This window comes from Apodemus sylvaticus, chromosome 2 (assembly GCF_947179515.1).
Source record: "Apodemus sylvaticus chromosome 2, mApoSyl1.1, whole genome shotgun sequence".
NCBI classification, from domain to species: domain Eukaryota; kingdom Metazoa; phylum Chordata; class Mammalia; order Rodentia; family Muridae; genus Apodemus; species Apodemus sylvaticus.
In genome coordinates this window covers 144432115-144449008 of record NC_067473.1, presented here as the reverse complement: position 1 = coordinate 144449008, position 16894 = coordinate 144432115, and the positions used below count along the sequence as shown (strand labels likewise).

The following is a 16894-nucleotide window of genomic DNA, read 5'->3' as shown; positions in this document are numbered from 1 at the left end:
AGGATAAGAATGGAGTGAGCGGAAACACGTATGTTTCTAGAACCTTCTGGAACTGTGTAAGCCCATTCTTAATTAGACTAATTTTAGGACACCATCCTAAGACTCCCTTTGGACCAGGCTGTTGCTGAGTTCTAGAAGTCATTCGGGTTTAGCTGACATCATAGCAACTCGGATCCCAACTATTGAGATGCCAGGACTGGACATAGTGCACCAGGAAGGTTCATGTGTTTTAGTTAGCTTGGGTGAGACTCTCTACCTACCTTCCACTTAGACCCCAAGTCACTGCACACATGACCAGAAAAATCAGGCAAGATCCCTCAACGTGGGAACAAAGGCTTCAGTCCACCCTCAAGGTCACAAAGATGTTCCAACTTACTTTCTTTCATCTTCACCCTCCCCAGCTTCTGTGCTCCCAGAGGGTCTCAGTACCAGGGCAACAGTAAGGGGTTAGGAGGGGGAGCAGAGCCGTGCTTCCAGTCAGAGAAGATTATCAAGCTATTGGATCTGTTTGGAGTCTGGAATCTGGTATGACCTGCTGGATCCCATCTAAGGAGAGTTTGTGAAATAGAATATCTAACCAACCACGAGGTTTCCATAGATGAATTCTAGGAGCCAGCTTGCAATAGGCATGAAGGATCCCTTCTATGGGCAGATGGGGTAACCTTGTAGGTCATTAGTAGGCTCATGCCACAGGTGACTTGGTCATGTAGAGAAATTGGACATAGATCTAGGAATGGGGTAGACCATCTCCTACATATTGACAAGGAATGAAAGAGGCTCTTCCATCACCCACATCTGGGAAATAGGCTAGGCAGCCTATTGAAAGGCTGGCTGGGGACTGCTCGAGAACACTTAGGAGGTCCAAAGATGAGGGCTCTCCCCTTGGGCAGGCTGGTGAGCAAATGCCCCAGGACCATTGCTGGCTGCCATTGCGTTTTGGCATTCACGGACTCTGAAGGATCTGCATACTCTAACTGATCTTACTCCTGCATAATCTTTTCTTTTTCTTCTGCTTTGCTGCCTGTTTCTCTTTTTGTTGTTGTTGTTATCAGAGGAAGAAGAAATGCTCGAACCAGGAACCAGGTATTTACTAGATAGGCCCGCAAGCCCAATGTAACTAGTAGATCCAATACCATCTAGAGCAGGGCCCTAGATGTTTGATGGGCCCATCTCCTATCCTCTCCCCAGAGGCAGGTGGGGGTGTGTGTGGCAGATCCAAGAGCCCACCAATTTATTAGCCTTCTAGAGAGGCTACTCATGATGTGACCTGTAATAGCAAGAAGGTCACCCAGTTTAAGAACCCTGAAAGAAAATTAACCCAACCACTAGGGACTATAGACTAATCTAGAAAGGTGTAATTGAATATCCTTTTGTGTCCTAGGTACAACTATTTAAATTGCATCTAATTCATCTCTTTTGATTTGGCATTTTGTCTCCATGTACTGTGCTTACTGAGAAGCAAGATATGTACCTGGCTTTTTAAGTTGAGACATCGTAAGATTCACCTTCCCTTCTTAGAGCCCCACAGGGCTTGTAAGAGCAGGCCCTGCTTCATCCAAAGTGTGTCCTCAGTTCTGACACTATATACCACAGTAATAGGGAAAGGCATTGATCCTGCCTCTTGGACCCCAAACCCTGGGGATAGATGCTGAGTTGGACAAAGTGGAGTTGGGAGGAGGCAGTTCAAGGTCAGACTCCAGCTACCTCCACACACTGGCTTCCTTCTCTCCTAACCCCAGTGTGCCTATCAAGCTAAGCCCAGTTCCTTGCCAGCTGGGTAAGAAGAGAGCATTTCTTTGAATGTATCCTAGCTATGCCTTCTTCCGCACTTAACCGAAGGCTGTATGGTTAACTATCCCTGGAGACTAGAGTTAGCAACTCCTTGCTTGTTTTCCTACTAATCACGTGGTACTAATCTTTTGGCTTGACTTGATCATCATGTTTGCAATGTCTTTTGCCCGTGGTTTGGTGCCACGCCTGATAAAAACTCACATATTTTTCTTCCTTAAGGATTCAGGACAAGCTATACCGCTTGTAGTCGAGAGCTGTATTCGGTTCATCAATTTATATGGTAAGCACCATCACAGTTCAGTGGATTCAGTTCATTGCGGAGCAGGTGCTAGGCTGTTCTGCAAGAAAACGATATTCTCAGTCATCTTGGAAGATGTTTGGAAGTCCATGCTCTGCTTCTGGGGGAGTGAAAATGCTCCAGGGAATGGCTGTTACTCCAAACACTGTCTTTGGACTCTCTCTCTCTCTCTCTCTCTCTCTCTCTCTCTCTCTCTCTCTTCTCTCTCTCTCTCTCTCTGTGTGTGTGTGTGTGTGTATGCATGTAGTATGTGTGTATGTGTGGGTATATGTGGGTATGTATCCACAGTGAGGGAAGGAAGATCGTGTGAGGTCCCCAGGGCTCCAGGTCCCTGGAAGCAGCTATGTCGTGGACAGCCGTGCTCTTCCAGCTCTGTCGTCACTCTGGGTCAGTCAGGTTGAGAGCATAAAGGGCCATGAAGGGAACGATGTCAGGAATTGGTTAACCATGGCGGCACCAGGAGGCAATGTGTGTTTAACTTACTCAGTCACCTCCATTTTGGCTGTGGGGAACTCAGGAGTGATGAAGGGAGTGTCAGCCCTGCAGGGTTTGCATTCTCAGAAGAACAAGGAAACCAACAGCAGAAAAAGTGCTTTTAGTCACCCCTTAGCACCTCTAGAGACTACACATAGGATCACTGCCGACCCCCGGATCCACAGACTCCAAAGTCCCTTGTGTACAATGCTCTGGCTTTTACACGTAACCCATGTAATCTTCCCATAAATATCAATCCACCTAGAGACAAATAGCACTGGACCCTGTGTGTTAGGTAAATAATCATATTGTTTTGGGACTAATACAAAATAATCTATACATGTTTAATAAAGATGCGATTTTTTTCCTGAATATTTTTCAAGCTGCCTTTAGTTGAGTCACTGAATATGAATATATGGGCAGTAGATTGTAAAAATAACTCTTTTCATAGTGGGACTGCCAGGAAACTAATTCAAAGGAAGGTAGACAGTGACTTTTGGAGGCAGGCAGCTTGACTAAAGAGAGAGAAGATCCCTGAGGAAGGTAGCCATGCAGCTGTGTGTGTGTGTGTGTGTGTGTGTGTGTGTGTGTGTGTGATGGAGAGAATAGGACTAGCAGGTGTGAGAAGAAGGGCAGTATTCCACGTAGGTGAAGAATAAGAATCCCAGAGGAACAGCAGAAGACTCTGGGGTGGTAGAAATCAACAGAACCACACTCGTGGTTATATATGCCTGTCAGCATTAGGGAGACTGAGGCAGAAGGATTACCAAGAGCTGGAGGCTGGCCTGGGCTGCAGAGTAAGTTCAAGGTCAGCCTGGGCACAATGTGTCATAGCTTAAATATCCAGCTGCATACCTTCAGTTTGCATGACACACGAATAAGTTCTAAAAGCTGCTAGTGTCAGCTACTGGCCATCTAATGGCTAGTCTGACATGGTAAAGGCAGACAAAAAAACAACAACCAAACAGTTGAACCGCATTTATTGAGCATGTAAGATGTTCATGCCAAATGTCCCCTAAACCCTGACTTTTCAGGGTAAGCAATAAATTGTAGTATGAATAATTATTCTATCCCAAAGAACTGTGAAGCAGAAGAAGATGCCCAGTATCTGCCTTAATTTTCATTTGAGAGAGGCAGGCCCTCTGATTCCTGCAATTGTATAGGAATTGTCAGGTCTCAATTGCTACCAATGCCAGAGACCTTACTTTGCTATTGTCGCATAGAAACTTATAAAGAAGAAAAGTGTGGTTGCCCTTTAGTAATGAGTCCAAGATCTTTCTTTTTTTCTTTCTTGGGAAGGGATTTTAATCTGTAGCCCAGGCTGTCCTTGAATGCTGCAAAATTCTTTTGCCTCAATTTCAGCTTTGCAAATGCTGAGATTACAGTGAGCCATTCTGCCCAGCTAACCAGTTCGTTGTATTTATTGTCATTGTCAAGGCCAGTGGGGGTTTCAGCTAGGAGCTTGTCACCAGGAACGACTGTTCTAAAAGATAGAAGGGCTGAGAAGCATGGAAGAGAAGCTCCAATAATTGCAGTAGCTGGGTGAACTCAATGTCTCACGTTATCTGTGTTTACTCTTTGCTTGTATTGTTATTTCTTTCTTAGGACTCCAACAGCAGGGGATCTTCAGAGTTCCAGGGTCTCAGGTTGAAGTCAATGACATCAAGAACTCCTTTGAGAGAGGTGAGTGCAGACCGACTATCTCAAGCTTGTGGGCAGGAGAACATAGGGTAAAGTTAACATAGGTCTCAAAGCCAGTAGTGCACAGAGGCCCTGGGTTTGCAGCAGCCTTCAGGAGATGTCTGCTCACTCTCTTACTAACTTTGTGTTCTAGGACATCCTGATGGTAGCGGGAAGTCAGCCATTTGGGAATGTTTACACCACAGACATTAGCAACCTCAAGACCTTTTTTATCAGATCATAGAATTCACTCTTCTCCCTTTGTCTTTTACTACAGGCTAAATGTTCCTAATCCCAATTCCTGAACCCAAACATTTGAGCATTTGGAAGTTCCACACTTGATTCCCCCATGTGACACACACAGCCAAGCTACAGCTACACAATTGACATCCTGTCAAGTTACCCTCAGGTTGTGTGTGCAACTCGGGTGGACTTTTAAGTAAATACTTGATATCACCTCCAAGGCACCAAAATTCTACAATCCCAAAGTTCCTGGCTTTGCCTATTTTAGCATTTAAGATTGTAATGTTTTATTATTTATTTAGAGATAGTATCTTGGCTAGCCTTAAACTCTTCCTAATACTCCTGCCTCTGCTTCCCAACTGCTGAGGCTACAGATGTGAGCCATCGTGCCTGATTTTCCACACACTGTGCATATTTACATACTTGTGTGGTTATACATGTATGTACATGCGCACATGTGAATGTGTGCATAGTGTGAGTATGTGTGTGTGTGTGTATGTATGTATGTATGTATGTATGTATGTGCAAAGCTCCTATGCTTGTAGTGGCCTCAGAAGCTTTGTGAGGATAGGAGAACCCTGCAAAGGAAGAGCCAACCATGACACAAGAAGCTCAGTTCTCAATGTCTGCCTTTACCACGAGATACTTAGCTTCCTGCCATAGTAGAACCGGAGATCCAGGACTTTCTATTCAAAAAAAAAGGATAATTTGGGATAGTTTGATCCCTGGTCCCAGAATCAAGCCCAGTGCTGATCATCCCACATCCTCAGTCCAGGGACAGGAAGGAGATCTAGGGTGTAGGCAACTCAAACTGAATTCCCACTTCCAGTTTCACGCTGTTTTGGAAAGACATGCAGTGTATCCCAGCGCAGTTGACTTACTGCCTTATTCTCTGGGGGGTGGGGGGGACTCTGATGCTGGCTAAGGACTGAGGACTCTGATCCCAGAACCAGGTCCCAGCCACATGTCCCATCCCAGTGGGCAGGGAGGCACACCCCTTTGCCTTTCTCACTTGCTCAGCTCCATTTGAACACACTGCACAGCTTTGAACTCCTTGTAATCCTCCTGCTTCAGCTCCCCCAGTGCCAGGATTTCAAGTATGAGCTACCAGCTCTAGCTAGAAGGTACTTTCTTACCTTTTTATTTATTTTACCTTTTTTTTTTAAATATGCGCCTCTTTGGTTTAGGAGTGTATGGTGTGATGCCATTGGCTGAGCTCTGAGTGAAACTCTGCTGGGCTTCCATGCATCCAGTCCCATCCATTGTCATCCTTGGAGGTGTGAAGCCTCTGCCTTCTGTACCCTTAGTTCTACCATAGGGCATGTCTATCTTTGGGGTGACGGAAGCATCCTGCAGCCTGTATGGTACAGATCTTTTGTACCCCAGTCAATCTGGGGTAGCACTGGGTATTGAGAGAAATCTGGCTGGCTGTAGTGCCCAGTGGCCTCCTAGGGGACAGGGGAGCTTCAGCTCTGGAGAACATTCCAGGGTGTCGGGCATTTAACAGCAGCAATGCTGCCTTCAGAAACTGCCAGCCATTTCTTCCCTCGGCAAGCATGCAGCCAACCTTCCACAGTATGAGATCACAGGCCAGGGCCTGGAAATGAATCTGAGAAGAACTGACCCTACCAATGGGGAGGCCAGGTCAGTAAGCAAAGAGTGTGCCTGAGCCAGAACGGAGTGGGCGCTGGTGAGTATGGGAGCCCCTTAGCCTGCGTGGATGAAGGAAAGAGGAGGAGAAGAGCCGGGAAAGGCTTCTCGGGGGGTTGGGGGGAGCATCTAAGCTGAGACTTGATGCACAGGGCTGAGGGAGGCAAAAGAAAAGGAAGGCACCCAGACTAAGGGAACAATGTGTGCAAAGGCCGAGAAGCCAGTGTCGGTCCTTACTGCCCAGCCTCTCCTCACGTCACCTATTGAACAGGCCAGGTCTGTTCCTCACGCCCTTTGACGCTGCAGTGCCCGTGACCTTCAGTGTTATAAGGGAACCTTCTGTTGCTCTAGAATCTTCGCTGTTTCCATCCTCTGGGCTCCACCCATCCCTTCACATACAGCTGCCTGGGTCCTGCCCTTGACTCCCTCTGTGCAGTCTTTGAAGAGGACTGGCATTTCTGAGGTGTAAGTGAAAAGTATTTTCTCCTCTTGCCAAGCCTCAGGTCCTCATGTAGCAGGGAATCTCCTGATCCACATCACAGCCACAGAAAAAGAAAGAGAAAATGGAAACAGAAACAAACAAATCTCTTTTCTTCTTCCATATTTTTAGTTGGGTCTTCTTGTCTCGTGATTCTAAAATGACTCTCCCTTTCACCCCAGCCTTGTTCTTTGGGCAGACACACTGCATGGCAGTCCAGTCCTCCTCCAGGACTCAGAGGGACTCAGCTTGCTATTAGGCTTAACTGGAACAATAGCTCTCATTCCTCTTCTAGATAAAGCTGTCGTCTACCTGATCTTCAGCTTTGATTGGTTGTTCCTGAGCCCAGATAGACTGGTCTGGCAGAAGGCCAAAGGCCTGGACTATTGGCAGGGACTGTCTTGGTGATTTCATTCAGGGAGACAGGCATGAGATAATGTTGATGATGGTGATGGTGAGAGTGGTGATGATGATGGTGATTGTTATATGTATTTGTGTGTGTGCATATATATGGCTATGTAGGTACATATACATATATGGGTACATAGAAAGTTAACATGTTAATCAAGCAATTATTTTTTTTTTTGCTTTTTTTTATTTTTATTTACATTGCAAATGATTTCCCCTTTTCTGGGTCCCCACTCCCTGCAAGTCCCATAAGCCCTCTTCAGTCCCCCTATTCTTTCATCCACCCCTTCCCACTTCCCTGTTCTGGAATTCCCCTATACTCTTGCACTGAGTCTTTCTAGAACCAGGGGCCACTCCTCCATTCTTTTTGGACATCATTTAATTTGTGGATTATGTCCTGGGTATTCAAAGTTTCTAGGCTAATATCCACTTATCAGTGAGTGCATACCATGATTGATCTTTTGAGACTGGGTTACCTCACTTAGTATGATGTTCTCCAGCTCCATCCATTTGTCTAAGAATTTCATGAATTCATTGTTTCTAATGGCTGAATAGTACTCCATTGTATAAATATACCACATTTTTTGTATCCATTCCTCCATTGAAGGACATCTAGGTTCTTTCCAGTTTCTGGCTACTACAAATAGGGCTGCTATGAACATAGTGGAGCATGTGTCCTTATTGCATGCTGAAGAATCCTCTGGATATATGCCCAGTAGTGGTATAACAGGGTCCTCAGGAAGTGACATGCCCAGTTTTCTGAGGAACCGCCAGACTGATTTCCAAAGTGGTTGCACCATCTTGCAATCCCACCAGCAGTGGAGGAGTGTTCCTCTTTCTCCACATCCTCACCAACACCTGCTGTCTCCTGAGTTTTTGACCTTAGCCATTCTGACTGGTGTGAGGTGAAATCTTAGGGTTGTTTTGATTTGCATTTCCCTAATGATTAATGATGTTGAACATTTCTTAAGGTGTTTCTCAGCTCTCCGAAGTTCTTCAAGTGAAAATTCTTTGTTTAGCTCCGTACCCCACTTTTTAATGGGGTTATTTGGATCTCTGGGTTCTACTTTCTTGAGTTCTTTGTATATATTAGATATTAGCCCTCTGTCGGATTTAGGGTTGGTGAAGATTCTTTCCCAGTCTGTTGGTTGACGTTTTGTACTTTTGATGGTGTCCTTTGCCTTACAGAAACTTTGTAGTTTTATGAGGTCCCATTTGTCAATTCTAAATGTATTTCTTCTTCCTTAGGGGAGGAACTTTCTCACCTTCTTGGTTGGACATCTGAGATTAGTATAGGGAACGTCAGTGGCTAGGCTGTTATATGCAGTTGTTTAGGCTGGGCACTTACCCAGCTAGGAAGGCAGGTGGGAGCTGGACACTGGCTCCTGCCAGCCCTGGTACAGAACAGAAGAGGACTTTTGCTGATTGGCACTGAAACACATTGGAACTAGAAGAGACTGCTAATAGCATGTGCCCACTTCCTCTGAACGCTGAGGGAAAAGACCCAGGCTGGGCAATCAGATGTGTTCATTTCTCGGCAGACACACAGTTCTCAGTAATAGACCAGCTGAGCAGCCCCCGGTTAAACTGCAGAGAGCCACTCCTCTGAAATGTTGTAGTCCCCCATCCAAATGGCGAAAACCTCAGAAGATTGACAATATGCCATGGGCAGAGCTGGAGAAGACAGCCTTCCCCAGAAGTAGTACAGAGTGGTGTGGCCCCAATGAGAGGGCTTTGGCTCTGGGTGAGAGACCACACCCAGTGTGCCTCCTTCCAGGAATGGAGCTGAGACCTGCCTTCACAAATAAAATGCACACGTGTAGGCTATCCGCTCTGGCAGTGTTCATCACAGTAAAAGACTAAAAGACGTCAGATGTGGAGCTGGTGATACATGGCTCAGGGGGAAAAGGCACTTCCAAACCTAAATGGCCCAATAACTGGAATCCATCTGAGGGAGAGAACTGACTTCTGCAAGTTGTCCACTGACCTCCAGATATATGCCTTATCCTATGCATACAAATAACGAAATAAACATAATTTAAAGCATAACTAGAAATTGAATGTAGTTATGTAGGAGGTCGAGTGAGTGAACTGCGGCCTCTCTATGTGACAGGGTTCTTTGCCACCATTAGAAAGCAAGAGGAAGACTTCTGGGAAGTCGTTTGGAGAGGTTTCCCATTTGGAGCGAAGGGAGAGTTTGTGCAGGAGTGAATGGTATTTTGTGTAGGAAGTAAGAGTCAATGAGGAACATATATAGTTGCTCCCATCTGTAGGGGACTGGCTCAAGAACCACTCTAGAACCTAGGAAATCTGGTAGTGCTCAAGTGCATTCCTTAATGTAGCATGCTTATAGGCCCCACATGGCGGGCACATCCAGCCATCATCTGTAGGAGACTCACAATGCTTAATGCAATGGAAACACAATGTACATGGTGGTTAAACTGTTGTTAAGAAAGGAGAGGCCAAGAAAACAAATCTACATGGGCTCAGTGTGGACAGAATCTCTTCTTTACTGCGGTGTATGTATACATAATGTGTATATGTGTTCATGTATGTGTGTGTGTGTGCAGATGCATGTGGAGATCAGAAGTCAATTAACATTGAGTGCTTGAGACTGGGCCTTTTACCGAATCTGGAGCTTGCTGATTGGCTGGCCTGTGGTCCTCCTGTCTGCCCTCCCCCAGTGCTGGATCACACACACTGCCACATCTGTGTTGTCATAAGGATGCTAGGAACAAAATCAGGAGCTCATGCTGTGCAGCAAGCCACTCACTGACCCACCTCCCTAGCCCCGAGAGGCAATCTTTTTTAACAAAGACTTTCATCATATTTGTTGAATCCACAGATGTGCAACTTGTGAGTGCAGAGTACTGACTATCTGTGTCTTTGCTCCTCTGCTGTAGTAGAAACACAGCAGACAAGTCAAACCAAAGAAAATGGTGGTATTTGAGGTGTGGCGGGAAAGCATAAAGACTGGTCTTCTCTCTGAGAACCTTTAAATCTAGTTTGGGGAGCTGAGAAGATCAGGGTTTGAGTTCAGATGCCCAACATTCTTATAGAAGGCAGGCATAGCAGTAGGTTTGCGTAACCCCAGTGCTGGGAAACCCAGACAAATGGCTGTCTGGAGCTCACTGGCCAAGCTAACTGAAGCAATGAGCTCCTAGGGTAACAAGTCAAGAACCATCACTGGAGACTGACCCCACGTGGTGGGTCATGCTGACCCCAGGGACTAGTGCTCAGACTTACAGTGCCAGGATTCGGGTCTCACTTCACGGGTTTCATGTTTGTAGCAAAAAAAGGAATGCCTCTATGGTATTTAAAGGGGAAAAATCTACCACCTTAACTCAGTGCTCTGTGTAGCTAGTGGCAGGCATTACCTTGCCTCTGTATCCTTATACAAAATAATCAACCTGAGTCGAATTGTGAGGAAAATGAAAGAAAGGCACAGCATGAGGCATTTCTACAAAACAGAGACACCTTCATCATCAAACACAAACTCAGCACTCAAAAAAACATTAAAGCTGGGCGGTGGTGGTGCACGCCTGTAATCCCAGCACTTCGGGAGGCAGAGGCAGGCAGATTTCTGAGTTCGAGGCCAGTCTGGTCTACAGAGTGAGTTCCAGGACAGCCAGGGCTACACAGAGAAACCCTGTCTCGAAAAAACCAAATCCAAAAAAAAGGGAGGGAGTAGTGTCTCTTATACTTCTAAAACCCAAGAGGCAGCCTTTGAGCTGGGCATGCCAGCACATGCCTTTAATCTCAGCATTTGGAAGCAGAAGCAGAAGATTGTCTCAAGTTCTAGGCCATCCAGGGATACGTGGAGACTATGTCTCAGACAAACGAACAAACAAACAAGAGGAACAACTGCCAAGCGGCAAATGAACTGTGGGAACTCAGATTAGTGCTTATATTTTGAAAACAAAAATCTGTGACAAACGTAGCGGGATAGTTGGCGGGGTTTGAATGTGGGCTGAGTGTGGTGTTATTTTTGGCAGAATCATTCTCTTTCTTGGGTTAGATAAAGTTATCACGGTTAGCCGAGAATGTCCTGATTCTTAAGAGAAATGTGTTATAATGTCAAAATTTCTCAAGATGTTGAGCCATGGTGTATATAATAGAGAACTCAGGAGATGGCTAAGTAATGGGTGATGGACATTCATAATTGGATGTTGATCGATTTGAGTATTTTCTAATAGGAAATTTAAAACTGCAGAGACTGAGGGTCACAGGTTCTCAGGTTTGTCCCATTCTCTCCCTCCTGTCCAGGATGGCCAGGTCACTTCCTATTTCAACTGAGAACAGAGAATATCTTCCAGTATTGTAGAGAGATTCTCTTTCCTCACCAGCCTAAAACACTGTCTCCACACAGGCGAAGACCCCCTCGTGGATGACCAAAATGAGCGAGATATCAATTCAGTGGCTGGTGTTTTAAAACTGTATTTCCGAGGACTGGAAAACCCACTCTTTCCTAAGGAAAGGTTTCAAGATTTGATATCTACTATTAGTAAGTATTTTACAGGTGGGATGGCCCATTGTTGCATGGATCTTTATAGAAGTTGAAGAGCTGGCTCTTTATCCTGCCAGGCACAGGAGAGGGATACTATGAACAAAGTATGGTTCTCAGAAAGCTTAAAGACCCAGCTCTATAGACAGCATAGTGGGCTAGTGGACACGGTGTACAACCGGAGCTCAGAGGAGAAGCAGAGGGAAACTTGGGGTCACAGAGTAGACCTGGGGGAGGGACATGAGCAAGACTGCCAAGAGGGGCTACAGGGAAACCGGGAAGGATTGGGGACAGTGGCCCAGTTGGATCATCAGGATAGAGCATGGTGCCGTCAAATATAGCAAGAGGAGTAGATATGAATGCCTTTGAAGGACCCTACAGCTTTGTGACTTTGGGGTTAGGGATCCCTGGAAGGTTTAGGGATTAGGTCAGTAGACAGGGGGAATGATGATAGCTAACTGACTGGGAGATTATCTTTACGCTGCTGGTCATAAGGTACTGTGACTGATGGAGGAGATGCTGGCCGTCAGGATGTGTCCCAGGTGTAGGACAGTAGAAGAAAAATGCTTAAGCTCTCGTGTGTTTTTTCTTTGTCCCCAGCTTCCTCGGTGTCTCCTTCCTGATCATTTTTTAAGGTCTATGCCAAACTCTGAACTGTATCTCAAATCCCCAGCCCCAAAGGCTCCACCCTGCCTTGACTTTGTGTCACTGGCTTGTTGGTAGCATTAGAGCAGAGTCCCATAATTCAGGTCCTGTTCAGGACAATGAGCAGACAGTGAGGGACGTCCCATGTCTGTGCCTGACTAAAGTCACATGGTGATAGAGTCTCTTCTGTTCTGTCCAGGGCTATGATTATATCTACCTACATACCTACACCCATCAAACTTCGTCCAAACAATGGCCAGGGTCAAACCTGAGACGCTTTGTAAACAAAGCCTATCTGTAATTTGGTGGCACTTCATTGCATTTATTAAACAATAGCTCCCACTTCTGTGCTTTTGATTTTCAGAGTTGCAGTTACCCCCAGTTGACTGCAGTCTTGGAGTTTTGAATGGGAATTCCTAGATAGAGCACTTAAGTTTTACATGTCCTTCATCTTGGGTGCTGCTATAACTGTTCCCTTCCATTATTGTTTTTTTCCCCCTTTCATTATTGTTAATACCTTCCTGTGTCTATTTTATGAGGCAAACTTTGCCTAAGATATGTATGCATAGAGGAGATGGTACACATGTGGCCTCACATTGTCTTGCCTTCAGCATGTCTTAGAACATGTCCCCACTATTACATATTTGCATGTCACCTCCTAATTAAAACAAAGACTTCTCCTTTTCTCTCATAATAGTGATTTAAGTACTCTCTTTATAAAAAGAAAAACTGTCTTTAAGAACTATGATGTCGCTAATAGCCATAGGGGGGTAGCTGGCATGGATGACTAACAGAAGGGTCTAGAGGGTATAAGAAACTGACTGAGCTGACTTGCGTGAGACTTCCCCCAGTCAGGTCTTGGAGGTGAGCTAGAGGGACCATCCTGTTGAAATTTAAGGCAGGCAACATTGATTCATGTGCCCTTCACAGTCAGAGCATGTGGGTGACAGATACCCATAGAGACTTTCACTTACTATACAACACACACAATGCCTACTCAAGAAGCAAGAACCCCGGACTTGGCAGTAGCACCTCACTGAGAACCATGGTTCTAGGTAGTCTTCAGACTCTATAGAAGAACAGTGACCAGGAGATGAGGCAGGTCATAGTCCTGGTAGCCCTGTAATGTTGGCTACCAAGGAAAAAAAGCGTCTTTTGGAGGTTGGAGTTCTGTGAGGAAAATGTCACTGACAATATGTGGCTTGATGGCCCTACACATATCATTGACACCTCACTTCTTGTAGTTCCAGGTTGCCAACTCCACAAGGATTCTGTCTTGCCAGACTATCATACCAGCATTTGACTCTATGGTTCACCCAAGAACGAATCCCCAGTGAGATCCTGGGCGTGCGCTAAGCTCTCTAGTCAATAGGTCACTCAAAGGGAATTTGCATTATTCTTCTTTAAGTGAAAGTAGCATTGCCAGGCCTGTCATATGGCTGATGCCTCTCACATTTTACTAAGCTACTGTTCCTGTCTGTGACGTCAGGTCTCCAAGGCTGCCAGTGACAGAAATTTAAACCATCTGAGTCCATAAAACAGAGAGTGTCAGAACCTCTACCAGAAAGCTTTAGGCCATTTGTTTTGGACTTCACAAGACCACTTTGGGGTTTCTGTCATTCTTCTGACCATCAGACAGGTTTCTCATTTCTGGTAGATCCCCAGTCACTCCAGATTTTCTGCTACCCAAGTCTCAGGCATCTCTCTATAGGATTCCATACAAATCCTCAAAAACAGCTCAAAGAGGTTTTAAGTAGGCTAGCCCACAACCTGACGTGTTCTGATTGGCTTTAGCCAGGATCTCATATGAATCCCAACTGAGAGTAAAACTATCTTGACCTGCAGAGATCGACTGCTTTGCTCTCTAAGGGTGATTGATGGTCACCTTGTACCTTCTGTACCTTACAGAACTGGAGAACCCAGCTGACAGGGTGCACCCAATCCAGCAGATCCTCATCACCCTGCCCCGCGTGGTCATTGTGGTCATGAGATACCTCTTTGCTTTCCTCAATCAGTGAGTACCAGGCCTGGGGAGCCCTCTGAGACTGGCCTCCTCTGGGAGGGCCATCCCAAGGCTCTTATGCATGCTATCTTATAAATCAGAATATAGAAATTTCTGCATTTGAGTTGTGTCCCCGCTTTCCCTTCTCCCCCCAAAAGAAAGAAACTCTGGGGGAGGATTTGCCTTTTGGGTGAGCAGTGTGTATCTGTTCTCTCCTAGCCTTTCCCAGTACAGTGATGAGAACATGATGGATCCCTACAACCTGGCCATCTGCTTCGGGCCCACCCTCATGCACATCCCTGATGGGCAGGACCCCGTATCCTGCCAGGCGCATGTCAATGAAGTCATCAAAACTATCATCATCCACCATGAAGCCATCTTCCCCAGCCCTCGGGAGCTAGAGGGACCTGTGTACGAAAAATGTATGGCTGGAGGGGAAGAGTACTGGTAAGGTGCTCCTCCTCCCTCCTCCTAATATTCCTGTTAGCATCACGCTATTGTTAAAAAGTCAGAAGCCTTTCAGTTTTTCTCATTGCCCTAGGGGACATGCACTGTAGCTAGTTTTCCTTGTAAATTTTACAGCAGTCCCATGTGAGAGACAACTGCATCAGTCAAGACTGTGTAAGTTACAAGGAGTAGGAACTCGCCTCCAGATAGACTAAGCCAATACGTACACGTAGTTGACTTCGCTGAAACATTTAGGGCTATATCTTCAGGTGTGGCTGGCTCAGCAGTTGTCAGCAGGACCTGATCCTGCAGTCTCCACCCCTTGGCTTCCCTTAGAGGCTGTCAGAGGGCACTCCAGCTTTGTCACCTACTCTCTGGGTGGCTCTAACACAAAAGAGCCTTCCCTTTCTCCGTTGTTCCTGTAGAGACTTCCCAAGAGTTATTTCAGAGTTCCAGCTGGATCTGAGGGGCTCTTATAATGTGGTGGCTTATAATGTGGTAACCTTCCTTTCTCAGGAAGCAGAGGAGTGGGTGTCCCTACACGAACCCTCAGTCACTGGCCCCTGCCACCCAGGAGTTCTTTCTCCCAGAGTTTCATTTCTTTGCAAGCCCTGCCTCAGGTCAATCTTCATTAGTCAGGTAGCTCTGTTAGCTGCGATGATGCCTTGTATAAGGAGAAATAGTTAGGAACCTTTCCAGACCAAGGTCTGGCTTCCTTCTTCAAGCTAAGCCTGAAAGAGTAAAGATGGATATGTGTTTAATTGTAATGAGTGACTGACTATGTAGATAATACCAATATATCAGATGTGTCAGGAAACTAGAAAAAGTTTTCACAGTAAAAAATTATTTGAGGGCCTTGGGGCATAGCTCAGTGATGGGGCGTATGCTTACTGTGCAGGAGGTCCTGAACTGGACCCTCAGCACCAAAATAAAGCAAAAAAGATTAGTGTTGAGGCTAGAGTGATGACTCAGCAGTTAAGAGCATGCATTGCTCTTACAGAATTCCTGAATTCAATTCCTGGCACCCAAGTCTGGCAGCTCATGGCTCCAGCCCCAGGTGACCTGATGCCTTCTTCCCTCAACAGGCGCCTGCATTCATACACATATCCTCCCCCACCCTCCGCATACAAATAATTTTTAAAATAGAATAAATGTTTATAAGGAAATAGGTACCTTTACCCTTGATTTAGACATCACACAATGTGTGCGGACATTAAGGGATCCTATGATATCTCACAACTACATATAATTTTTATGATTTTTTGTATGGTTAAATTTTAATTAAAAAGGAAAAATCAGCTGGGGGGTGGAGAGGAACAATACAGAGAAGAGAAAATTAAACATGCGGCTTGAGACCAGGCAAATGTTGGTGGCATCACATCGTCCCCCCCCAGGTCAACACAGCCGTATGCTTAAGTCTTTCTGCCAGGTGCCTGCAGACAACATAGGCATTCCAGTTTGGTTTTTTGCAAAAGAGTCTCACTATTTAGCACACACTGGTCTTGAACTTGTGATCCTCCTGCCTCAGTAAGCACTGGGATCATAGACTTGATCTGCCATGCCCAGTGGGAATTTGGGTTTTGATGAAAGTATTCCTGGATGCTTGGATGACCTCCATCCTCTGGGCTTATTTGGGCTTCAAAGTTGAACATCCCTCCGCAAACAGACATGAAGGGCTACTGTGGTAGCTGGTCTCGACGGAGTCTGCTTACAGTTCTCTATCCTAAGGCCATACGAGACTCTTATGCATCCAGAAAGCACAAAGAGAAGCTAAACACACAAATTACATGTTTGTTAGTGCACAATACGCACGTACCACTTTTACACTTTTCTTCATTTCCTGTGAGGTTGGAGGATTAGTAATTACACGGTCATTTGGAAGGCATTTTCAAAACCAAAACAGGAGGTGAGGCTGAAGGTCTCAGGACAGTAAGCAAGACTCATTCACTCAGCAGTGTCTCCTCCTCCACCCTCCAGAATCCTTCCCCACCATCCAGAATCCTCTGTGGCCTGGATCTCCTGGTGGCAGGATCAGCTACAGTGGGAGGAGTGTTGAGAGGCTCCTGTTCCAGAAGGGGTCCTTGAGCCAATCACCAAGAAAGGTTTCCCAGGGAGGTTAAAAAAGATCCAAGCCTGCAGCTTAAACCAGAGCCAGCTTGCAGAGGACTGGGCCAAGACAGTCCCAGGCCTGGAGCCCTCAGTAGAATGAAAAGTGGCGTGGTTTGTTGACATGGAGTATGTGAGAGGAGGGTGGGGAAGTACCAGGCTTCACAG

The 16894-nt window shown here is 45.8% G+C and overlaps 1 protein-coding gene across 3 annotated transcripts in view; it reads left to right on the top strand.

Annotated features, from left to right (window-relative positions):
* Srgap3 (SLIT-ROBO Rho GTPase activating protein 3) overlaps positions 1-16894 on the top strand; it is a 229698-nt gene that overhangs the window by 193489 nt on the left and 19315 nt on the right. For all 3 annotated transcript variants that reach the window (XM_052174488.1, XM_052174489.1, XM_052174490.1), the window contains 5 exons: positions 2011-2071; positions 4169-4246; positions 11392-11526; positions 14080-14185; positions 14393-14620. In XM_052174488.1, coding sequence (XP_052030448.1) covers positions 2011-2071; positions 4169-4246; positions 11392-11526; positions 14080-14185; positions 14393-14620 — 608 coding nt within the window. The remainder of the gene's footprint in view (positions 1-2010; positions 2072-4168; positions 4247-11391; positions 11527-14079; positions 14186-14392; positions 14621-16894) is intronic.